At 37.1% G+C, this 25,784-nt stretch overlaps 2 protein-coding genes across 2 annotated transcripts in view; both read left to right on the top strand.

Annotated features, from left to right (window-relative positions):
* Positions 1-22,645, top strand: part of LOC311607378 (uncharacterized protein) — a gene marked incomplete at both ends in the record, with an annotated part of 45,592 nt that extends 22,947 nt beyond the window's left edge. The window contains one exon of the mRNA XM_084799029.1: positions 21,664-22,645. Coding sequence (XP_084655155.1) covers positions 21,664-22,645 — 982 coding nt within the window. The remainder of the gene's footprint in view (positions 1-21,663) is intronic.
* On the top strand, positions 6,017-6,997 carry LOC311606784 (olfactory receptor 1165-like; the record flags this gene model as incomplete). The annotated part of the gene is made up of 1 exon (XM_084798197.1): positions 6,017-6,997. The coding sequence occupies one exon, from the start codon at positions 6,017-6,019 to the stop codon at positions 6,995-6,997; it is 981 nt and encodes a 326-aa protein (XP_084654323.1).
* Positions 22,646-25,784: the final 3,139 nt, after the last annotated feature.

Here is a 25,784-nt window from a genome sequence, read left to right as displayed (position 1 = left end):
ACCTGGTACATGCGCAGAAAGTGCACAGGGTAACTTAGAGGGACCTGGATCCTGGCTGTGACGTGCCTCTGGTGGTGGTGACATGCTTCTGATGACACCGGAAGTATTTGAGGGTGGTCCGGAGGTTTCCTGTTTCCCACGGTCCTCAGGGCCTTTGGGATGGCTTGTACCATTGCCTAATTACTAACAGGAGGGGTACCCTTGAGAGAAAAGAGAGACAAGGGTGGTTGGCAGAGGGAGGGGGGGGGGAAGAGGAAGAGAAAGAGGAAGAGGTAAGAGAGGGAGCCTCGAGGAGGGTTTGGCCTGTTACAAGCTTGGGTAGCGCCACGCACACTGGGAGGCAGGCGATGCAGGTAGACTGAAGCTGAATCCTAACATTCCTTTTTCCTATAATGAAAAAATGAGGATGTTGGATTGTTTTATGTAAGGTAAGTTAAAATATATAAATGTAGGTTAACTGGAGGCAGCTTTTGGCTGCCATGCAAGGGGAGAGAGAGAGAGAGAGAGAGAGAGAGAGAGAGAGAGAGAGAGAGAGAGAGAGAGAGAGAGAGAGAGAGAGAGAGAGAGAGAGAGAGAGAGAATGTCCACATGATATGGTCAGGGAAAGGAAAAGCGCTGTCCTGAAAGTTCAGGGTAGAGGGCAGTGTATGTCAGCATGTCCTGCACCAGATAGAGACCGAAGAGTGTTGGGAGAGTCTGGAGCTTTCATCCTGGGTCTGGAGCACACACACCATTTCAGCCTTTTGTAAAAGGATAAGGTGTGAATTAATCAATGTATTTGACTGCTTCCTGCTGACAGTAGGGCAACCACAGGGAGTTGATAGGTGGAAATGTTGACCAAGTTTGATGACAAGCCAAGATCACAAAGAAGGTAAAAAATTACCCATAGCTTCATTGTTTTCACTTTCTTGGAACTATTTGTTGAAAAGCTGTAGTATAAGTTTTACAGAGGTGGGAGCAGGGTACAAAATGAAGCAAATTTTCATGTTAACTAAAGTGAGAGACAGACCTGGGTGGAGACTATCAATTGATCTAAACAGACACAAAAGATATAATAGCACAATGTACAATGGTGTCAGCATAAATATAAGACATGATTCATTTTCCCTCAGACATCACTTAGAAACTTGGCCTATGGACATGTGATGAAAGTTTGTCTAGGTTGGTTTTTGTTGTTTGTTTTTTTGTTTTCTATTAAGCATCTACTAGAAACTGAAGGAGCACATTCTGATGTTTATCCTAAAATTTTTAACACGATGTTTAGCACATCTGTTTCCAGGCCACATTTAATAACATGACTATGTAAGCAGTGTCAATTGAAACAAATTACAAGAAGCATTTAAAATTAAACTTTGTGAACCACAATCTAATTTAATGACAGTAATAGTCACGGTTGCCACATTTTACCCTGGCAAAGCAAGGCATTATTTTTAAGTAAACAAACTTCGTTTTAAAATTCATCATGCCTAGCAAGAAGAGACTTGATACCCTATGAGCATATAAAGGGGGAAGAGGTCCCCCTCAGTCACAGTCATAGGGGAGGGGAAAATGGGAAAGAGGGAGGAATGGGAGGATACAAGGGATGGGATAACAATTGAGATGTAATATGAATAAATTAATAAAATATAAAAATAAAATAAATAAAATTCATCATGTCCTTTCATTCAGCAGATGAAGACACAGCATATGATTACTATCAGATTTATAGTCGAATGAGTAAGAACATTTGATACAAAACTTAGGGTTCATACAAAATGGACTGAGCTAAAATTTTAAAAGCTGAGTTAGGACAAACACAGCAGCACACATAGAGGATAATGACCTTTGTAATTCTGTATAAGTCATATATGGAATCTGCCAACACTGTTCTCACTCTTTATTGAAACCTGAATATTATGAGATCTGTCTAGTTTTCATTCTAAGAATGCATAGAAAAAACTCTTCCTTAAATAGAATAAATAACCCAATATTAAAAATTGACAAAATACATTATTTGTGCTATCCACCCAAGAATTCCTAAATTTCATGACAGTTTTCTGTAACTGCAACTTTCTGAGGACAAGTAATCAAATGTTTTATGCTACTTAGTAGCACCCACTCTGTACACCAGTTGTTTAATCTAGAATACAACGACAGAACCAAATACTTATTCTTTTATAAGAAACACATCTGTCAACAATAAGACAATTAGATTTTATTTTGCTGTCTGACCCCACCCCCCACAAACACTTTTCTCAAATCATGCTCACATAACAATAACAGTAAGTAAGTGTTATACTTTGGAAAAATTAAATTTTATGCTACCATTATTCCTGTTGCATTTGAAATTTTCTTTGAATCTTCTCATTTATCTAAACCATTATTTCATTTTACATGCATGAACACATTTTAATTGGCTTATTCAAATATTATAAGATACACCTAGAAAAGATTTGTTTCATGCATCAATGAAAGTTTTCTACATTGGCTACACCTTATTAATTAGATAACAGGTTCCAAATAGTAAATTTGACACTACACCTATTCTGGTGCTTGTTTCAACTGAGAATATATATTGTTGTCCTTTTCTTGATCTTTCTTTTTTTATGCTCTGTTATAGCTTTATTCGGCTGTATTACATAATACCACTACTATGTTTTCCCCACACTCTGCATAGTTTCGTTTGTGTGTTTTTCCTACATTTTTGTTCTTTATTCTTTTTTATTTTTTATTTTTACATATATATTTATATTATTACACATATATACAATAAACTACCTACAGGTATACATACAGCGAGATCATGCAATTTCTGAGATTCAAGCTCACTTCTAATGTTCAGTGTTTCTTTTTATAAATGGATTTTATATTATTCTTCAGGGATACTTACTCTGCATAAATACAATACTCTTATTATCCATATTTTTCATGAGATATAGTCTCACTGTATATTCCAGGCTAAAGCTAACCTGTAACTTTTTTAAAAAATAGCTCAAGCTTCCCTCAAATTCATATCATCCTCCTGCCTCAGCTTCTCAGGGCTAGCAGTGCTGGTGTATATAATTTTATAATGTTTTTAGTAAGGTTCAAATTGTCTAGAAGTCCAGGACAGTAAGGGCTACACATCGAGAAACCCTGTCTCGAAAATACCAAACCAAATAACACAAACAAAACTAAACTAAGTTTTAGAATAATAAGATACATTCAATGTACACATATAATTAATTATTTTAATTGTATTTTCCATTAATTTATTTTTTAATCACTTTATATCCTGACCCAGCCACCACCCTCCTCTAACCTAATACCACTTCCACATCTCCCTCTTCCCAATAACTGCTCTCCCTTCTCCCAGAGAAAGGGAAGTCCCCACGGGGCACAAATACGCCATGGCACCTAAGTTTCAGCAGGACTAAGCTTAGTGCACACTCTCCTACTGTGGAAAGACAGGCAGCCCACCTAGGGTCAAGGGACCCAGCAACAGGCAGTAGTAGAGTCAGAGACAGCTGCCACTTCCGTTGTTAAGGAACCCACATGATAACCAAGTTGCATGTCTGCTACATATATGTAGGGGGTCGAGGTTCAGTTCATGCATTCTCTTTGGTTGAAGGTTCAGTCTCTGTGAGTGCCCTAGGGTCCAGGGTCCATAGATCTTCTTGTTGTGTAATTGACCCCTATGGCTCCTTCTGTTTTTCCTCTGACTCTTCCACAGCACTGCCTGAGCTGCGGGTCTCTGCATCAGTTTCCATCATCTGTCAGAGGAAGTCTCTCAGAAGACAGTTATGCTAGACTCCTGTCTGCAAGCATAACAGAGTGTCATTAATAGTGACAGTGGTCAGCCTTCTTCCATTGGGTGTGTCTCCAACTGCTCCAGTCACTGGTGTGTCATTCCCTCGCTCTCTGTTCCATCTTTACCCCTACATATTTTGGGTCAAAAGTTTCATGGGTGAGTTGGTGACCCGCTTCCTCTACTGGGAGTACCACCTGGCTACAGGAGGTGGTGACTCCATTCTCTTAACATCATTACTTGGAGTTTCAGTGAGGGTAATCTGCATAGACTCCCAGGAGCCTCCCTGTCTCAGAGATGTCCTCTCACTGATTGTTGTTCTCTTTCTGTTCCTTCCCCTCAGCTGCCCTCCTCTCCACACCCACCTGTTCCCCATCCCAGTTGTCCACCCTGCCTCCCCACTCGGCTCCCTCCATTGCTATACTTCAGATGTCTATATATTTACTGTTCTGAATGAGTTCAAGCATCTTCCCTTAGACACACCTTGGCTTGGTTTGGTCTATACATGATTTCATGGTTATCCTATGCTTTATAGTTAATATCCACTTATTGGTAGGGGATATGATAGTATACATAAGTGACCCACAAGATTCTACCAGGTAAATCCTAAAGCTGATAAACACCTTCAGCAAAGTAACTAAAAAAATTAGTAGACATTCTGTATACAAAGAAAAATGGTGTGCAAAATTCAGGAAACAACACTTTTTGCAATCGTTACAAATAATATAAAGTATCTTGGTTTAACGCTAATGAAGCAAGTGAAAGACCTGTATGACAAAAACTTCAAGTCTCGGAAGAAAGAAATTGAAGAAGATATCAGAAAATTAAAAGATCTTCCATGCTCATGGATCAAGAGGAATAACATAATAAGAATTACCTACCATCTTGCCAAAAGCAATTTAATTGTATTTATTTATTGAGAATTTCATATATGAATACTGTAGTTAAATCATTCTTCCTCTCCCTCCCTGTTCTCTAATTCCACTGTGTGTCACCAACTCTTTTGCAAATTCAAGGCCTCTTATTCTTTAGTTATAATTATTACATATACATTTATACAAGTTTATAAATGTAATCTGCTGAGATCATTTAGTGATCCTCAAACTTATTTATGACTGACCTCTTGGGAGTGGTTAACCTAGCAGGGGCCCTGTCCCCAGAGAAGACTGATTCTTTCTCTCTCAGCAACTTCTAATTGCTAGTGGCTCTTTCTGTAGGAGTAAAGTCTTCTGAGAATTTCACTCCTCCATCCGAGTTGGCATGTCAACTGGTGTTGTCATACTTTAGGCTTTGCTGGGATTTCATGGTTACAGCTCCTTTACCACATATAAAAGGGTCTTGTTAACAGAAGATTTACAGTCCTGGCCCTCTGACTCTAACAAATTTCTCCCCCATCACACACACATACCATCTGACATGTTCCCTTACCAGTGGTTCTCAAGCTGTTTGTCATGACCCCTTTGGGGGTCATATATCAGATACTTTGTATATCAGACATTTATATTATGGTTCATAATAATAGAAAATTACAGTTATGAAGTAGCAATAAAACAATTTTATGGTTGGAGTCACTACAACATGAGGGAATTGTATTAAATTAGGAAGGTTGAGAACCACTGCTTTAGGCTTAGATACAGGGATTGCATTTTAAATGTATTAAATAGACAACCCACAATAGTTATTTCTGCATTTTGACCACTTTGGGCTTTCTGTAATGATCTCCAACTGCTGTAAAAAGAAGCTTCTTTGCTGAGGGTGAGAACTATCTTTTTCTGTAGGAATATGGATAATTATTTAGAATGCAATTAGAAATCATACTGTCTCAGTGAATTGGTGTTACTGTAATCTCTTCTAGGATTCACCATCCATAGTCAGCAAGGTAAATTTAACATACTAAGCATGAATTTCCTGCTTTTGAATGAGTCTTAAGTCAAATTTCATGGCTTTTTGTTACCTCTATGATATATATGTGCTATTATTGAACCTTTCAGGATGTCTTGTTATTTATAGGTAAATCACTTATAATTTTAATAATTGGAGGTTTTTTAATTTACAGATGAGAGGCATAAAATATTCAGTTAAAAAATACAAGATGTTCAAATAGAAAGTAGACAGTGATTGAGATAAAGCCTAAATATATCAAAGAGAAGTCATCAATACATATTTGATGCATGACATCCCACAGGGTCATCTTGGAGCTCTGCCTGAAGTCCATCATACCCACTTCTCTGCTGCACACTGCTGCTCAGTATGGACTCTGAAATCTCCTTCAACAGAAGTCAACGGTGGAATGAGGGAAACCTAAGCAAGGTGTCTTCTTTTATCTTGTTGGCCTTTTCAGAATTTCCATACTTCCAGGTGCCCCTCTTCCTGGGATTCTTGATCATGTACACAGTTACTGTATTGGAAAACCTTGGTATGATTTTTATCATCAAGATTAATCCCAAACTCCACACTCCTATGTACTTTTTTCTCAGTCACTTATCCTTTGTTAATTTTTGCTACACATCTGTAATCACACCAAAGTTGTTAGACCTCTTGCTTATAGAAGACAAAACAATCTCCTTTGAAGGGTGTATGGCACAGTACTTTCTTGGGTGTACATTTGTGATTACAGAAATGTTCATGCTAGCAGTGATGGCCTATGACAGGTTTGTGGCAGTTTGTAATCCCTTACTTTACACTGTGGCTATGTCTCATCAGCTCTGTTCAATCCTGGTAGTAATGACTTACATATGGGCTATAATGTTTTCCTCAACTCTCACATATATTCTTTTGCAGCTATCTTACTGTGGACCAAATGTCATCAATCACTTTTGCTGCGAGTTCTCTGCCCTCCTTACTGTATCCTGCTCAGACACCTCCTTCAGCCAAATGGCGTGTCTAGTCATTTCTATGTTTAATGAGGCTTGCTGCCTGGTGATCATCATCACCTCCTATGTTTTCATAGTTGTCACAGTCATCAAGATTCCCACTAAGGGGGCCTTCCGAAAGGCATTTTCTACATGTGCCTCACACCTCACGGCTATTGGTGTCTGTCATGGGATTGTCCTTCTACTCTACGGCATTCTCAAATCTAAAAGTTCACTGCTTCTCGTGAAAGTAGCCACTGTGTTCCACAGCATGGTCATCCCTATGCTGAATCCCCTCATCTACAGCTTCAGAAACAAGGATGTTAAAGAGACTGTCAGAAAGTTAGTCTACCTAAAATGTATTTTTCATTCAATATAAAACAACTTGTTTTTAATTATTTCATAAGTATATTTTATATATTTCACTGACAATTTGTAGCTATTTCTTTCAATAATAGAGTGATATTCATTGGGAAATTAGGCAATTTATGTATACCTATAGTAATTAAGTATTAGTATACTTTAATAATTAACTATAAGAAGTAGAGAAAAAATATTATATCCTTCTCAGAATTTACTACACTAATGTGGAATTTAAAAATCTTTTCAAAAATATGTTTTATAATTACTAACTGTACTTTAATATATATCAGTACATAGATGTTCAGGCAAAAAATGAATAAGGTAATCAAAAATATATTTAATTCTAAGTAAACCACAGTGATACCAAAAAGTTTACCAAAGAATATATTCTTTGTGTACATATGTATATATGACTACTAATTTCGTGATATAGAGTATAATATACTTCATTTTATTCTAGCTTCATAAATTAAACATTTTCTTTGCTGTGTTAGAAAATAGCCACAGTAAAGTATATGCTAATCTCCTAGTTTGCCTTGTCAGAGTGTAATCATTCGGTGGTCATTGTTTAATGTTATTTATATAAACCCTGGATGAGATTATTTTAAGTTTATTTTCTTTGTAGAAATCATATTGTAATCATTTTACCCATAATTCTTCAATATAACAATGAATATATTGATATAGAAGTAATACATGCATTTGATGCAGACATTGGCTATTTACATGTAAACAATGAGCAGTTGTTTACCAATTGCTTGTTATACCCTATAATTAACTAGCTATCACAATAAGCCATCTGTTTGCAGTTGTGGATGACTAGGGTTTCAAGTCTAGGCTCCTAAAATAGTAAAGTTCAGTCGTCAAGCTATGTGCATTTGAATATTAAGCTACTTGTTTGTTGAAAGCAGAGTCAGAACTGATCTGTTAACTCACAGATTATGATTCAACTGTTAACATTTTATGACTCAGAAGAAATACAAAGCCTGATACCCAAATCCATTGGGAAATTTAAAAGTGTTTTGTGAAAAAGAAATGAATTGAAGGAACAGGGTGTTGTTATGTTGAGCCAAACTATTGATCACACATTTCTCCTGCTAAACTGTTTCTATTGATCTTAGAATCATTTCAAGAACTGAAACGGCATCCTCATTGTTATAGTACATATTCCAGAGGTGTTAATGAAATGCTAAATATAACTTTTGTTTCAATGAGATTTAAGAATTACAGAATAAATAAAGTTGAAATACACATGAAGTGTAATTGTAATATAATCTCATGGACTAACAAAGTGGTTTCTGAAAATAGTGGAAATAAAGACAGAAATGTCAAAATATTCTTTTCACTATTGTTGACTGATTTTACAATGAACATGACCTGAAATTGTGAAAGAATATACAGAAAGTGCCAGGTGGTGATGAGAAATAAGAAAGTAAAGACAACCAGCAGTGAAGAGAGAAAACAATGAAAGTATAGGAGGTCCCACTCAGTCACAGTCATAGGCGAGGGGAATAAGGGGAAAATGGGAGGGAGGGAAGAATGGGAGGATACAAGGGAGGGGATAACAATTAAAATATAATATGAATAAATTAATAAAGTATAAAAAAAGAAAAAAGAAAGTATGAGTTAAAATTATTAGGAGTTAGGTGTTGCAACTATATTATAATCTCAAAAAAAATTGACAATGAAAGTACTCTAGATTATAAGCTTTTAGGTTTATTCACGAAGTCCCAACCTGTATTTTCCAGCAGTACTTTGTTTAATTAACTGTAGATAACTCTGTGACCATTTTAACAAAATTATCATTGTGATATTACTTACAAATTACTTGTTTTCTTAGTGTATTTATTGGTACATGATTTGTGCAAAGGCTAATGTATAATACAGATCTAGCTCAAAAACGTTATGTACGGTTAAGGAAGAACTAAAAGTAAATCTCCTGAGTTCTTGTACCTAGAGTCACAAGGTAATTAGTAAATTAGAAATATATCTGAATAATTTATAAATTATTTGAAATAAATTTTTATACTTGTTTTACAACCTGTCCGTGTATGTAAAGTCATGTGCTCAATCAATCAATCAATCAATCAATCAATCAAAAAACCATAAGCACTGAGTTTCTGAATCTCTCGTAACCCTAGACATATATTAGGATGAGAGGGATTTGATGTTATTATGGCTGATTCATTAACTACATGTTATCAGAAATACCCAAAGCAACCTTCATTTTCTGAGTCAACTAAATTTGGACTTGGATAAATTTTCTTAGTATAGATAGCTTAGTTCTTATTCATGACTCTTGTTTAGGAAGGTTAATAGTATATTGAGAATATTAGGTTGAACCTCTGAGATTTTTTCATTCTGAGTGGTAAAGTGATATTTATGTAGATAGAAAACAAAACCCCTTAAATGTCTTGAGATATCTGAAAGTATACTCTGAAAGAAACTACATAGGTTCTTTAAAAAATCATTGAATTTCTGAAAATAAATAAATGTATTAGAACATAAAATCGAAAGAAACTATGAAGCATTATATTTTGCCTTCAAAGATGTTTAAAAATAAGCAATAGAAGTCTGAGTTTTAGAATGTATAGAAGCAACATTGCTAATGAGGACAACAGAACATTTTTAAAAAATCAATAATTCTATGATTTTAAAACATACCAAGTATATTGATATTAATATCAAGACTCTAAAAAAGCTATGTTGCTATTACAAATTAAAGTTTATCTTAACCATTCCCAAAATTCAAAATGCATTGCATGAAAAATGTAAATAAAAATAAGTATATTTACAATCATGCAAGATGTAAAACGTATTTCCAGTTAGTGAATGTTACACCTTGAGCCACATGGTTGTTGTGTCTCTCCAGGTATGTATTCTAGGAAATATAAGAGCTGAATAGAAGATGGATTTTAGTCTCGGGAAAATACTTTGGATCTTTTAATCAGAAATCGTGCTGACGAGGAGGAGCTGTCTGCCATCCTTTGTTGTCTCTGCTGCACTCTCACTTCTTCATGATAAAGGCATACTTTGTCTACGCAGTGGGGGTGGGAGTGCCCTAGCTGATCATTTTACCTAATTCTTCAGTTTTCATTTCAAAGGTGGTAGATGACTGCTGACCATGAAAGGTCAGTATTCTTTAGGGATGCAATGCCTGAGGGGCTATGCATGCTCCAGTACATGGCCCTATACCCATGAACATACATATAAACTGAATGGACTCAGAGAATAGGTATATGTGATGGATGTAGAAGGAGTTGGGAAGGAGTATGATCAAAGTATATTGAATTAAAGAGTTTTTTTATTAAATCCAATATAGAGAATTTCACCAAAATGCACTAAAACTGCACGTGAAGTTCTGAAGGGAAAGAGGCATGGAGTGTTATGGGAGATATAGGAACGGAGGGAATATGTGTGGGTTTGATCAAAGTGCATCACATGCATGCTTGGAATTTGTACTGAAAGATGTCTTCATTTGTGCCTCCTGTATTGTGACAGCAGAAATTTCCATAAACTTTTTCCCTTATTTCTACATGATAATCATACCTTGAACTCATAGTGCTGGACATTGCAAGCTACGCAGTTTCCCCTTGCGGGATATTGCTGGACCCAGGTCTGAAGTCCACTTCCTCCAGAAAGCCAGTCTATCTGTGCTGAGAAGGGGAAGGCCTCTGTTCTGATCTCAGGAGGCCCTAGATCCCATTTGGTGGGAAGTGTCACAGATCTGGTTCTGCTTTGATTAAAAAACAAAACAAGCAAAAACTTAAAGCCACCGCCAATTACCAAGGGACTGTTCCTCTTCCACCCTCAATTCACTCAATGCTCCCTGTTCTGTTTCCTCTCTTCAATCACATCTGCTGACTATTCCATTTCTCATTCTGAGTGAGATTCAAGTATCCTCCACTGGATCTTCCTTGTTTCTTAGCTTCTTTGGGTCTGTGAACCATAGTACGGTACGGTCATCCTGTACTATATGGTTAATATCTGCTTATAAATGAGTACAGACCCTGTGTACTTTTGGGTCTAGGTTACCTCACCCAGGATGATCTCCTCTAGTTTCACCTATTTGCTTGCAAATTTCATGATTTCTTTGTTTTTAAGAGCTGAGTAGTATTTCATTGTGTAAATGTACCAGTTTCTTTATCTACTCTTCATTTGAGGGGTATCTGCTTTGTTTCCAGTTTTTGGCTAGTATGAATAAAGCTGCTATGAACATAATTGAACAATTTCCTTGTTGTGTGGTAGAGCATTTTTTGGGTATAATCCCAGCAGTGGTAAAGCTGAGTCTTAAGAGAGTTATACATAATTTTCAGAGAAACCAGCAGATTGATTTCCAAAGTGGTTGAACAAGTCTGCACTTCTACTAGCAATGGAGGACTGTTCCATTTTTTCCACATCCTTGACAGCATGCCCCTTGATTCTTTGATCTTAGCCATTCTGGTAGGCGTAAAATGGAATCTCAAAGTCATTTGAATTTGCATTTCCCCAATGACTAAGAATGTTAAGCATTTCTTTAAGCACTCCTAGGCCATTAAAGATTCCTCTGCTGAGAATTCTGTGTTTAGCTCTGTATCCCATTTTTTGTTTGGATTATTTGTTTTTTTGGTGTTTAACTCCTTGAGTTCCTTATATATTTTGGATATTAGCACTTTATCAGATGTCAAGTTAGTGAAACTCTTTTCCCAATCTGTGGGCTCTGCTTTTGTATATATAAGATTTTTTTTTTAATTTAACATATTTCACATCAGGAACTCTGACCGCACATACTACTAAGAAAATTGAGCCCTTCCTACCAACAACTCATCAGACATTGTAGTAGAAAACTTAGTAGAGTCATTGTATCTGGTGTAAAGAACAGAATGAATTAGTCATTTTTAGACCTTGAAAAATTCGTTCTAGAAAAAGTTATTGTTTTCTGTGATTAGTAGAGTTGCTTTTCTGAAGGCGTTTTATAGCCTTTGCATAATTTTAGTTGGAAGAAAGTCCTAGCAAACCACGATCATCTTGCATTGCTGAGTACTGCAGACAGTAGCACAATAAGAGCTGGAATTGCAAGGTGAGGTGTTCCTTTACAAACACACAAATTAGATATGGGTTTGTATGGGAACTTGTTTTACTTAAAAATAACTCCTGTGTAACTATCAATAAACATGTTTCTGCAAAGCTGTTCGGGGTTCAGTCCAGAGAGACTATTTCCCCCTGTGGCTGCTAAGCCTGATTTCATCCAGGAGTCTCTTTCTTCTATTGTACCACATGACTAAAGCACCAACAAGAAGCCATAAGTTGTGGAGAGCTACACTTCAATATCTTTATCAAAAATTAAAAAAAAATTCTAATGGCTTTCTGTCTAGGCTGTTACTTTTTGGAAGGATGGGGTAGGGGTTGTCAGATAGGCTTTCTATGTCCCTCTGTTTCAACTGTGAGTCTTCAAAAGTAGCTTTCTTCACTTTTACTATCATCAGGGACGTGAAATATGGACTTTCACATGGTCTCCAACTTTAGCATGTGCTATAGGACTTAGAATGGTCTCTGTGGGCAGGACAGACTTTGGAAATCTAAATGCCCTCTGGTGGTAACTGGCTATGGACATCCAAACTGGCCCCTGCTGCAGTGAGACCACACAAACCTGGCACTCAGTAGTAGCCAGGACCGTGGACATCATTGTGCCTTCAGCCAGGCTTGACAGTATTGGCCCTTGTGCTTGGAGGCATGGGCAGTGCTGCTGGCCTGCACTCGTGGTCTTGCAGCACAGGTTGCAGCAGTGGTAGCTTCATGATGGGGCTGCCCCTATTCAGCAATGACATGTTTCTCACGAGCTCCAGGAAGCTGTATATCACCCTCTCTCTGGTACAGGCTGCCAGGCACTACTACTGTGCTTTTAGGCTGTGGAGAGCTACCCTGGGCTTTCTGTCTTCTGGCAGGGTAGTCAGCATGAGCCCCAGCCTGTACCAGCTGGTAGCTGGCTGTCAGGCCTAGGGCCCTTCCTAATCAGTATTGGAGTGGTTTTTCCTGCAGGGCCTCCAGCCTGCTGACCTTTAAGTTTGAAGTCTATTGGCTAAGATCCAGTGGTAAAAGGTGCAGATTTGCCACTTGTGGCTTTGTTCCTTCAGTTTTTTTTTCCAATTTCGTGAGTCTACTTTTAAAATGAATATTCCCATCACATTTGCCTTTTTATCTTTGCTGTTCTGGCGTTTTTACAGGTTATTCATGGTTCTTCAGGCCTCTTTTCATCACTGCATGGCCCTTTGGAGCCCCAAAGTGTCTGTCAGATACCTGGAGACTCCACAACAGATGCCTGCCGGCATGGACATCTTATGAGTCTTTGGTATCGTGTTTGGTCACAGCAATACAAACATAGCTAGTGCAGAGCTCATATCTCCATTCTTATACAGACAACAAATGAATAATGTATCCATAGTTTAAATGTTTGATGAGGATATTACAGGTTACATACATGTTAGACTACAAATTCTGTATAAAGCCTCATGTGTTTCTTATACTGAAGTTTAAAAAACTAACTTAAATATTATTTAGACTTGTGGCGCCCGCGCCACCCTGGTACCAAGTCGAGGGCGAGGGACTGCGGATTTAACTCATGCACACACATGCACACAATAACACAGCGGGTCCTTCGTCTTAAGAGAGCAGCAGCCGCAGCAGCAGCCGCCATGGCAGTGTTTTTTTCTTTTCCAGAGTTCCAAAGAGCCTTCTTATAGGCAGCCAAACAGGAATCCTCCTCCCAGGTGAAATCCCTCAAGAGGTGATTGCACACAGGAGGAAAAGTCTCCAGGAAGGGAGGGGCGCGTTCTCAGAGCAGTAAACATGACTAGCTAACCAAGATGAACACAGACATGGAAGCTGCTAGAAACAGGACATGAAACAGCAAGCCAGGCCGGCAGCCCAGTCGGGCCTGGTTCCCACATAGACTTGTTCTTTTCCTGGGTAATTCAGAATTCCTATGGTTTTCTTAGAGACTTAGTTTGTGTATCACTTTTTTTTCTATAATTACTCTAACTATTTCTTGCAAAGAATTACTCTTTTCTCATGAAATTATAATGTCAATCTAGTGTTAGGTATAAATTACAGGTGATCTTTGCTACAATTGATTTAGAATATTGGAAAGTTTTATTATACTAAATTGTTAATTTTTTTAGGAATTTACAGGTACTATGGAGAAAATTTTAATCTAGGCAATGGTGGACACCTATCTCCAATTATCAATGTAACCTTAAAATATGTAATAAACCTCTGATATGTTAAAGCTGATAATGAAATGTTCTCCAAGAAAATATCATTCTATGTTAAAGTATTTACTAAAATACTGTGTGTATTTTAGAAAACAAGCAAGATAATATGTAAAGAAGGTTACAATGTAAGTTGCAATCATACTTCATAAATACAAATATCAGAAATAATTTAAAACACTAATTTTTAGTAACTCACTTTATATCACTTAAGACAAAGTTTGTCAATGAGCTAGAAGTTTCCTCAATAAAGTAGAGTGTGGGTTCCGACAGATAGTAGAGAGGTGTGCAACCAAAGCAACCCAGCTAAATTATAACCTTCCCATAACTGTCAACTGGTGTGTGTGTGTGTGTGTGTGTGTGTGTGTGTGTGTGTGTGTGTGTGTGTGTGTGTTCAGTGGGGTAGGGACATTCATTGTTTTAAGTGTTTGCCTCAGAATCATGAGGACCAATTTTAATCTCAAGAGTCCAGTGAAGTGCTGGTGATTCATCATAGCTGACCTGTAACTCCAGTCTGTTCAAGGGACGCTCAAACAGAACAAGCTGCTCAGTAAAATTGCCATGTTTTTGAGCTCAGGTTTTGGCTGTAAAACCCTCTGTAATCAATAAATGAAGTCTAAGAGCAACTGCGGATGATTCCTAACCTCAAATTATATTTCCACATATTACTACACACACACACACACACACACACACACACACACACACACACACAAAATGAAAAAAAAAAGAAAATTCTTATGACTACAGATATCTTTCCTTCTCTTTATAGGAGAAGGATAGTGTACAAATTTTGGCTCCTAGACATACCAACCTGGTACCTAAAAAATTAGATTCTGTAAGTATTGTTAGTTTGTGAAATATTTGTATTGGTACAAAATATTATGTGTGTCTGAGTACACAAATACATCACTATTTAGACACCACACAACAACTGAAAATAGTCTAAAGAAATTCTGTATTCATCCAAGCAGATTCCAAGGTCATAAAAAGAAAAAAAAAAACAGTGACATGGGTAAAGTTAAAGAGTTTAGAAAATTTTTATGTTAGATGAACACTTTAAACTTTTAGGTTCATTTTCATGATAGTTTGGAAGAACAGTCCCAAGATCATGGCAATCTGGAGAGCCTGGAGAAAGGAAGAGAGATCGCATCCTTAGGAATAGACAAGAGGCAGGAAAACTTAGGCAAACTTACATGAAATCTATTTGATAGTTCTTGAGAGGAGTCAGGAAAATGTGAATTGCTTGTATAACGTCAATTGGAGAACAAATGCTATTTGAAAGCAGGGTTTGACTCTGTTGGGGAGAATACAATTTGAGAGACTTTGGTTGCATCCAAATAGTCTTTCCTGGGATGCTCAGGTGGGTTGTGAAATTGAGATGTTTTAGAAACATGGAGGGTCATGGAGGCTCTTGGAAAATGGTGAGAGGAATGGTTTGTAACTGATTAGTGTGGTTGGCGTAGAAATGCCAAGAAAGCCTGGCTTTGTTTCTCAAAGTGAGGCTTAGATTCTCAAGAGGATGAGTGCTCAGTAGTGGCGGAGGGGCACTGGCAACTGTGGTATCAACACAGAGGGAGATGGTGGCTAATGGAGGGTGTTGAAGAGAGGCACAAAGAAAGTGAGAGACATTGAGGGAGGTAACAGTGAAGGTAAGGATAGAGTTTGTTGGATGACCTTGACCCAAATAAGACCATGGTTATGAAAATTTTGTGTGTGTGTGTGTGTGTGTGTGTGTGTGTGTGTGTGTGTGTGTGTGATAGAAATGTGTAGAAATCTTTTAGGTGGTTTTTGTTTGAGGATGTTTGAAAAGTTAATAAATTTATGAGACACAGTTGTCAGTGGATGTTCAACAATTATTGGGCAGAGGAAATATAGGATCCATATATGTGTAGGCAAGATTTTGGGGGTGGACATCCAGCTTTATTGAGGATGAAGCATCTTTAAGATTTAGGATACTTATAGAGTGAAGTTCTTGGACTAAGTGGAAGGTTGTTTCACTTAGGTTTTTGACTGTTACTATGAGAGTATTGTAGAGAAAGAATGTGCAGCTTAGAAACGATGAGTTTGAGGTATAGAGAAATTTTTATTTAAGAACATGAATGCTCTGACATTAGTCAAAGAACTTCTAGGCGTATGATCTTGCTGAAATGTGCCCACACAACACACCTTTAACCCCTCGTACGGAATATAGATATGCCTTGTATGGAATACAGATATGCCTTGTACGGAATATAGATATGCCTTGTACGGAATACAGATATGCCTTGTACGGAATACAGATATGCCTTGTATGGAATACAGATATGCCTTGTACAGAATACAGATATGCCTTGTACGGAATACAGATATGCCTTGTACGGAATACAGATATGCCTTGTAAGGTATACAGATATGCCTTGTATGGAATATAGATATGCCTTGTATGGAATACAGATATGCCTTTTATGGAATATAGATATGCCTTGTATGGAATATAGATATGCCTTTAGTACACTCCTTTAATCCAAACAGTACCATCTAATTTGTGACAAAGTGATGAATCAGAGAAAGATTTGACTGAAAGTATCAAAATCTTGAACAATCCATTGCCATATTTGGCTATTATTTTAGTTATTTTATAGTCTAAACTAAAATTTCACATGAGAATTTTCAAAGTAAGTGGATTTAGCTTATCAGTGATGGGTAAGATCATCATGGGCTCACCAAAGTTGTATTCAACAACCTCATTCTTCTAAGATAACTTTACTAAGTGCTACTTTAAGTATTTTTGCAATCACTGAAACTTTACTTCTCTTCTTTTGAATGATCAGGTTATTGTAGCTCATGAAAACAGCATTATACTTAATAAGAAAATAGATAAAAGAGCACTGTTAGCTTTGTAGATGCCTCTGTCCCCTGCCGCTGCTTGATGCAGCCATGGTCAACCCCACCATGTTCTTTGACATCTTGGCAGATGGTGAACCTTTGGGTTGCATCTCCTTCAAGCTGTTTGGAGACAATGTTCCAAAGACAGCTGGAACCTTTTGTACTCTGAGCACTGGAAAGAAAGGATTTGGATATTAGGGGTCATCCTTTCACTGAATTATTCTAGGATTCTTATGCCAGGGTGGTGACTTCACATGCCATAATGGCACTGATGGCAGGTCCATCTAGGGGGCGATATTTGAGGATGAGAACTTTATCCTGAAGCATACAGGTCCTGGCATCTTGTTCATGGCAAACACTGGACCAAACACAAATGGTTCCCAGTTTTTGTCTGCATTGCCCAAGACTGAATGGCTGTGTAGCAGGCATGTGGTCTTTGGGAAGGTGAAAGAAGCCATGAGCATCATGGAAGCCATGAAGCACTTTGGGTCCAGGAATGGCAAGACCAGCAAGAAGCTTACCATTTCCAACTGTGGACAACTCTCATTTTTTTCAACATGAAGGCATCTTATGCACCAGACCACTCCCTCTGTAGCTCAGGAGAGCACTCCCACCCCATCTTGTAGTATCTTGTAATCTCTACTCTCACTGAAGTTCTTTGGGTTCCATATTTTCCTCATTCTCCTCCAAGTCCAGATGGATTGCAGTGTTAAGTTTAAGATTGTGATTAAAAACTAAATAAAAAAAAAGAGTATTGTTATGTGCTCCCTGAATTTATGCCTAATTTTGTTGTAAAAATACTTGAATAATAAAAGCACTGGTTTATTTAGGAACAAGCCCATACCATATAATAAAAAATTAAAATAGTGGCCTGTTAATTGTACATGGCTACAATATGTAACAATTGCTTTACATGCTAACTGATACTATTTAATGGGTAAAAAAATAATATATTGTAGAACTGACTACATTTTATTCATGATTTCTATTACCAGACCTATATGTCATTAAAATGTTGAAGCATATTAACCATAATCCTATACTTACAGCACAGCAAATATATATTTGTATATTTAGATTAACATACCAAATTAAAGCGAGAAAAGACATTTTTTATCTGAATTTTGAAACACCGTATCTTAGTTACCTATAATTTAGTAATGCCAAGTGGTTTCCATGATTATGTATTGGATCTATGTATGTCTATACACACATAAATATGCATATGCTGCTCACTTCAAGTGTTTACATCTGTAGCCACAAACTCATCTCAAAGTATATGGGTCTGACTTTACATTAATTATGCACATTGCAATTCATTCCATAAAGAGATTTTTCATAATTTAATTTGAACATATCTATTTTAACTATTTGATAAGAAAGTACCTAAAACTCTTTCCCAATCTGTGTATTCTTTGCTAGCTTGCTGTTTTCACGTAGGCTCTCTTACTGTCTGCAACAAATATGTTGACAACCAGAGCCAAAGCTCCCATTGATGCTCATCTTGCAGGATGAATTAGCTGACACAATGTCTTCTCAAGAAACACACACACACATACACACACACCCCGACCTTTGAATCTCAATGGCTTTTATATTTTTTGATTAGTGTTTGAAGAAGGAGAATAATGGCTCTAGGTTACCTAGGTACCTCCTCTTCTGAATCATCACATTTCCCTTGTCAGAGAAAGATGATGCTAAGGTGGCAGAGAGTACGCTGGTTAAGTGCTGTGTTCTTCAATATCAAGTGTCTATGCAGTCTCTGACATTTTACTACACACTTCTAAAACTGAGTAATTGATACTAAGTAGCAGCTTAACTTGCAACCCTCATACATACAAGTAACAGGTAGTTACTTGAGCAGGTAGTGTTTATGAACTCAGGCTTGAACTTATACAAATAGGCATAAACATCGAGTAAGGAAAAAGAGGCTTTGAGATCCAACAGGATGTCCTCACATCTACCTCACTTGCCTGGTAGGTGAAGACTTTCATGGGACATGCCCCTTGCACTAGTGTCCTGTTATAAGTGAGTATATACCATTTGAGTCTTTCTGCTTCTGGGTTAACTCAGTCATTATGATCATTTCTAGTTCAATCCATTTTTTTTCCACAAATTTGGGAAATTACTTGTTTTAATAGCTGAGTAGTATTATATAGTGCAAATGTACCACAGGGTTAGGTGAGAGAAGTATGGGAGAATGGGGAAATAGAAGGATCCAGATGGTTCCAGAAACCTACAAGAAGAATATTATGATGGGCAGATCTGGGCCCAGGGGTTCTGCTCAATCTATGGCACCAACCAAGCACAATACTTGCAGCAAACTTCAAATCCCTACCCAGATCTAGCCAGTGGACAGGACATTCTCCACAGTTGAGTGAAGACTGGGGACTGACTTTCACAGGAACTCTGGAGCCCCATATTTGACCACGTCCCCTTGATGGGGAAGTCTGGTGGCACTCAGGGAAAGGATAGCAGGCTACCAAGAAGGGACTTGATATCCTATAATTATATAGAGTGGAAATAGGTCTCCCTCAGTCACAGTCATAGGGGAGGAGAATGGGGTGAAAGCGGAAGGGAGGGAGGAATGGGAGCATACAAGAGATAGGATAACAATTGTGATGTAATATAAATAAATTAATAAATAATAAAAAAGTGGAAAAAAGAAAAAGAAAAAGTGGCTTTGAATTTGATAGACAGCAAAAGGGCATATAGGAAGGTCTGGAGGGAGGAAAGAGAAGGGGGAAATGCCCTCATCCCAAACATAGAAGCTATCTGAAATTGATAACCACTTGTAAAATAAAATTTCATTTTCTCCAATGGAGACTCACTAGTGAAGCAAAGTACTTTTGAATGAAGGCCATGTGCCCAGTAGTAGATGCTTAACAGAAAATGCATTTAAGGACATCCTTGGAAGTTCCTTATCTCAAATTGTCATGTGAACACTTTTTAAAACTTTTTTTTAAATTTTACATTATCTTTCTCTTTTTAGAAAACTTACAAGCTCTTTGCATATATATTATGGTTTGTTGTTGTAGGATTCCTGAGTGTGTGAATGAGTGGAACTCTGTATCTTTATCTATTTCTTGTGTCTTTTCTTGAGTCCTTTTCCTTTATTCGGGTTATGCTATTTCACTGTTTTATCTTATATTTTAATTTTATCCTTTATAAATGTGTTTGATTTCTAATGAAAGAAAGAGAGGGGGCAGATACAGATGGAAGGGGAGATGAAGAGGAACTGGGAATAGTAGATGAAAATAAAGCCATAGTTAGGGTACATTGTGTGAGGGGGAAAGCTATTTTAATAAAAAGGAAAGAAGCTTGACTGAAAAAAATTAAAAATTGCCCAGCATGGTGGTGCATGCCTTTATTCCCATCACTTGGGAGGCATAGGCTGGCGGATCTCTATGAGCTCGAGGTGGCCAGTGAAGTCTACAAAGCAAGTCAAGGACAGCCAGGGCTATACAGAGAAACCCTGCTGTTTCAAAAAACCAAAGAAGAAGAAGAAAAAAGAAGTTATCTTCAAAGAATTTTGTTGTATTCCTTGAAAGTTCTGAAGATCTTTTCAATAAACAGTTGTGTGGTCTACGCAAGATTCAAACAACCTTTATCCTACCAAATGTTCCTTAGAAAATGTTATGAATGCTATGTTATAAGGATAAAATAAAACTATGGCATGCTTGGTACACTGGAAATGTCAGAGAATTTTCTTTTGCTTTGTGTCCTACACATAACTCACAACTTGTTGGATTGCTTTCCAAAACCAAGATTAAATTATTGCCTTAAATTTCTTTATAATTTTTCTAAAATCTAAAGAGGTCCACTGAGCTTATCAGTAGATGAGCCAGCATTTGGGTGTTATGATAATGCCAGTGATAGAGGATGTCTTCATTATGTGCTAATAGTGCCTGAGAGTCAACATCATGGCACTGCATCGTCTTTGTCATTTCAAGGAAAGTCTCATTATTAAAGATTCCTCAAGATGATATCTGGTATTCATCTTAATTAGCTGCTCTGAGGCCTGTCTTGGATTTTCTCTAGAGTTTGAGTCCCTAGGGATGTCAAGTAAACATAAAAGATCTTCTCTCCTGCTCTTTTCTGTGCACAGAGCACCAGGAGCACGGTGACTCTTTTTGTAGCAAGTAAGTTTCAGCTTTCTTTTGCTACTGTGAAAATGTTGTTTTGCTGGCATTGTAACTAAGATCTCTTTGATTTTTCTTTCTATGTTAAATCATTAATACAGACACAACAATATTCAGGAGAGAAGTGAATACATATAGATATTTTTGTTTGTTTGTTTGTTTTTGTTTTGTCTCAGCCTTCGGCAACCAACTAACAAAGAAAGCACTAACCTTCTGAGTCTGCCTAGGCCTCGGTGATATTGTAATATAAAACGTAGCCAAATGGTACTGTTACATCTTTTCTCTTAGATTTCTCTAATTTTATTTCTTGGAATAAAATAAAATCTCATTTATTGTATTTGTGCAAATAATCAAACTAGAATGTCATTTCATATTGTTATTTGAGAAATATTTTGTATTTCTTGTATAATTTTTGTATTAAACAGGAGACTCTTGAGCATCAATTGTCCACTGACAGGAGTTATGGTGCCAACAGAAGGAAATGTGAGTGTGGAGATTATCTTTGCCCTTTTGGGCTTCACGGACTACCCTGAGCTTCAGATACCACTTTTCCTGATCTTTCTTTTCATGTATATCATCACTGTAGTGGGAAACCTTGGGATGATTGTGCTCATCAAAATCGACCCCAAGTTCCACACTCCCATGTACTACTTCCTTAGCCACCTTTCCTTTGTTGACTTCTGCTACTCAACCATCATCACACCCAAGCTGCTTGAGAATTTGGTCCTGGCTGATAAAACTATTCTCTACTTCAGCTGCATGTTGCAGTACTTCCTGTCCTGCGTGGCAGTGGTGACTGAGTCTTACTTGCTAGCAGTGATGGCCTATGATCGCTTTGTGGCCATCTGTAATCCCTTGCTGTATACTGTGGCCATGTCACAGAGGCTGTGCATCCTGCTTGTGATGGGATCATATATGTGGGGCACATTTGCCACCTTCATTCTCCTCTGCTTTGCTCTCCAGCTGAAGTTCTCAGGATTTAATGTGATCAACCACTTTTTCTGCGAATATACTGCCCTCATTGCTGTCTCTAGTTCTGATATACACATCCCCAGCCTGCTACTCTTTTGTTTTGCAACCTTTAATGAAGTGAGTACACTACTGATCATTCTCACTTCTTACGTGTTCATTTTTGTGACGGTACTGAAGATCAAATCTGCTAGCGGACGTCACAAAGCCTTCTCTACCTGTGCCTCCCACCTGACTGCCATCACCATATTTCATGGCACCATACTTTCCCTGTACTGTGTTCCTAACTCCAAAAACTCTAGGCAGGTGGTCAAAGTGGCTTCTGTCTTTTACACAGTTGTCAACCCCATGTTGAACCCTCTGATCTACAGCCTGAGAAACAAAGATGTGAAGGAGGCTTTTCAGAAATTAGTGGGCACAAAGGTTCCACTTCACTGAACCATCTTAAAGTGTCTTCCACACAAGTGTGCAAGGAGAACAATGGCTGCGTCTAGCTTCTTTGGCACACATTTGCATGAATTCTATACTTTGGCACACATTTGCATGCATTCTATAGATTCTTATGATGCCTAGACTGATAAACTCAGCTCAGTAGATGAAACCATGCATGTTTAGTATCTGGAGAAAGCGCAAAATATTTTGGATACATAATATTTATTTGAAACCTATAATAATAGTAATGATGAGGATAATGACTATTATATATTATAGAATTATTATTATAAAATGTTACAAAGCATAGCAGGCTATATTGTATGGAGAACATAGTTTCTGAAATAATGGCAGTAATTAATTCAAAAAACTTGTCTGGTTTTGTTGTATACACCACAGTGAGCTTCTGGCTCTAATGTCATTGCTAATATAGGCTAGCCAATAAACCACGTTATTCAAACACAAGGGAGTATCTTTACATCGTATAATCATCCCTTGCTTCTCACAACTGGTATGTTTAGAGAACATTGAACTGGATAGTCATCTTGTGTTGAGAGTCTAGCATCAAATTGATACATATATATCCTTGGTAGAAAAATGACGCAAACACCTTAGAAAATGATCAAGGATTGGCTGACATGACTTCAAATAAAAATTAACTTTGATTTAAGTATCTACTTCCTCTTATATAAGGCAGTTATTAGACACTGAGTGTTAATGAGCATAGACAAATTCATGTTTCAGAAAGGAAAATGTTCGAATCATTTTATGATTTGTAGTTAGCACCTGGATGTTATTGGGCAAAAATTTCATTCCCAGAATAATTGGTTATCAAAATATCTAGAAGCATTATGCATAGTAATTCATACAAATAACACTAAAAATTACCCAGAAACATTGCAGACCATATTTCAATATTTATATTTCATTGCTCATATGACTGAGTGAATAACCTAAATATCTGGTAGTAAAGTTTCCATGAATTAAAATAAAATTGAAAATTAAGGCATAGCTACAAAATTAATATAAATTATAAAGTTTCTATTTTAAATATCATCACTTTGGAAGAAATAGTCATATGAGGAAAATATCTTGTATAATATTTATTTCTCAAAGACTGAGTGCTAAAGTTTAAACTTTATACTTCATGGAAAGAGTGAATAACAGAATAAACTCTGTAAATGTTATTTACATAATAATTGATATAAGATATATTTAGGTTATAGGAAAACTAAAATAAGGTGTTTCTTCTAATATAAATTGAATAAAATATATCTGTATTACCATTTATGTGTAAGAATGGTTGGAAACCCATATTTTAATGACACAGCTGTGGCAGCTTGAACACAAAGAGCCCTCATAGGCCCGTGTGTTTGAATCCTTAGCCCCCAGTAAGTAGAACAGTTTGGGAAGGATTAGGAGGTGTGGCTTGCTGAAGGAGGTGTGACACTGTGGGCTTGAGGTTTCAAAAGCTTAGACCACCTCAAGTCTCTCTCTGTCTGACTGTCTCTCTGTCTCTGTCTCTGTCTGTCTCTGTCTGTCTGTCTCTGTCTCTGTCTCTCACTCTGTCTCTCTCTCTCTCCCCCTCTGCCCTCTGCTTACATATTAAATGTCAACTTTCAGCTACTTCTCTTATACCAGGCCTGTCTCTCTGCCATGGTGTTTATGAGCTCTAACCTTCTAAAATTGGTTGCCCCCAGTAAACACTTTCTTTTATAAGTTATCTTGGCCATAGTCTTTTGTCATGGCAATAGAATAATAACTAGACAATACCTTTAGGTACAATAATGTGGAAAAAGACATTTGAATACATTTTAGCAGTAAGATAGCAATATCTACTAATTACAGAGACTCTTTGAATGACTAGCAACATTAAATTCATAATGCCTCTCTTATATTCAAGAGTCACAATCCTAGTAATTAATCACAAAGCCAAAGTAACAAACTTACAGAGACATTATAAAAACAACAAAGTAAACGAAATTCAATAAGAAGATAATTGAATAAAATTTCTGTTGCTGTCGAGTAGTAATGAAACAGGAAAATGTTTAAATGTTTAAATATTGGTATATGTATTCAAATGCTTCCTTTATTTTTTGTAATTTCTTTTTTTAAATTTTATTAATTTATTCATATTACATCTCAATGGTTATCCCCTCCCTTGTATCCTCCCATTCCTCCTTTCCTCCCACTTTCCCCTTACTCCCCTCCCCTATGACTGTGCCTGAGGGGGACTTCCTCACCCTTTATATGCTCATAGGGTATCAAGTCTCTTCTTGGTAGCCTGCTATCCTTCCTCTGAGTGCTACCAGGTCTCCCCATTCAGGGGACTTGGTCAAATATGAGACACCAGAGTACATGTGAAAGTCAGACCCCACTCTCCACTCAACTGTGGAAGGAAAAGTCAAATGCTTCCTTTATTATTTCATTTTGTATGTATGAATGCTTTGCTTACATGTGTACTGTGTGCATTCCTGATGAATGAGGAAGTTGATAGAAAGTACAGGTTATGGGCCATTGTGTAAGTTGTGGAACCTTAATCCAGGTGCTAAGGAAAAACCAACACATGATCTTTACCATTGAGTCATTAGTCAAGGAGATGTCCAGTTGTCTTGAAAAAAAAAAGGTTACATTTTCATGAACTGTCTATGGTAGCAATATGAACAAATGGATTGACAGAAAAAAGAAAATAAAGAAGCACAGTCGTGTTTTAAGCAACCCCAATTAATGGGATCAGAAGTCCAGAAGTTGTCCTTCTGAGTGCCCTGAGTTTCCCAAGCAGAGTGAATATTTGACATACTTGTTTCCCAGGACTATCACAGAATTGTTGGATCAGAAAACTGAAGCCACTATCTACAGTTTCTTAAGAAAGTTCAGTAAGGAGAAAATTTTCAGTAGAAAAGAAGGTGAAATGAGACAGAGTGAAATGGAGAGGAAATGATAAAAATTCAATGTGTAAAAGTATAAAATTGATAAGGAACAAACTGAACTAAAAAATAAAATTTTAAATTATTGTTCAGCAGTTTTATTATACTAATACAAACTTACTACTACCATAAAGATAGCTTTGAAAAATTCTGTATGCCCAGGTGTAGTTTCATAATTATTATTTCCATAACTAATGTCATCTAGGATTATGCTTGTA

The sequence above is a fragment of the Acomys minous genome (genome assembly GCF_964271855.1).
Source record: "Acomys minous genome assembly, chromosome: 10".
Classification (NCBI taxonomy): domain Eukaryota; kingdom Metazoa; phylum Chordata; class Mammalia; order Rodentia; family Muridae; genus Acomys; species Acomys minous.
Note: the sequence above shows the minus strand (reverse complement) of the source record. Positions and strands in the feature narration are given on the sequence as shown.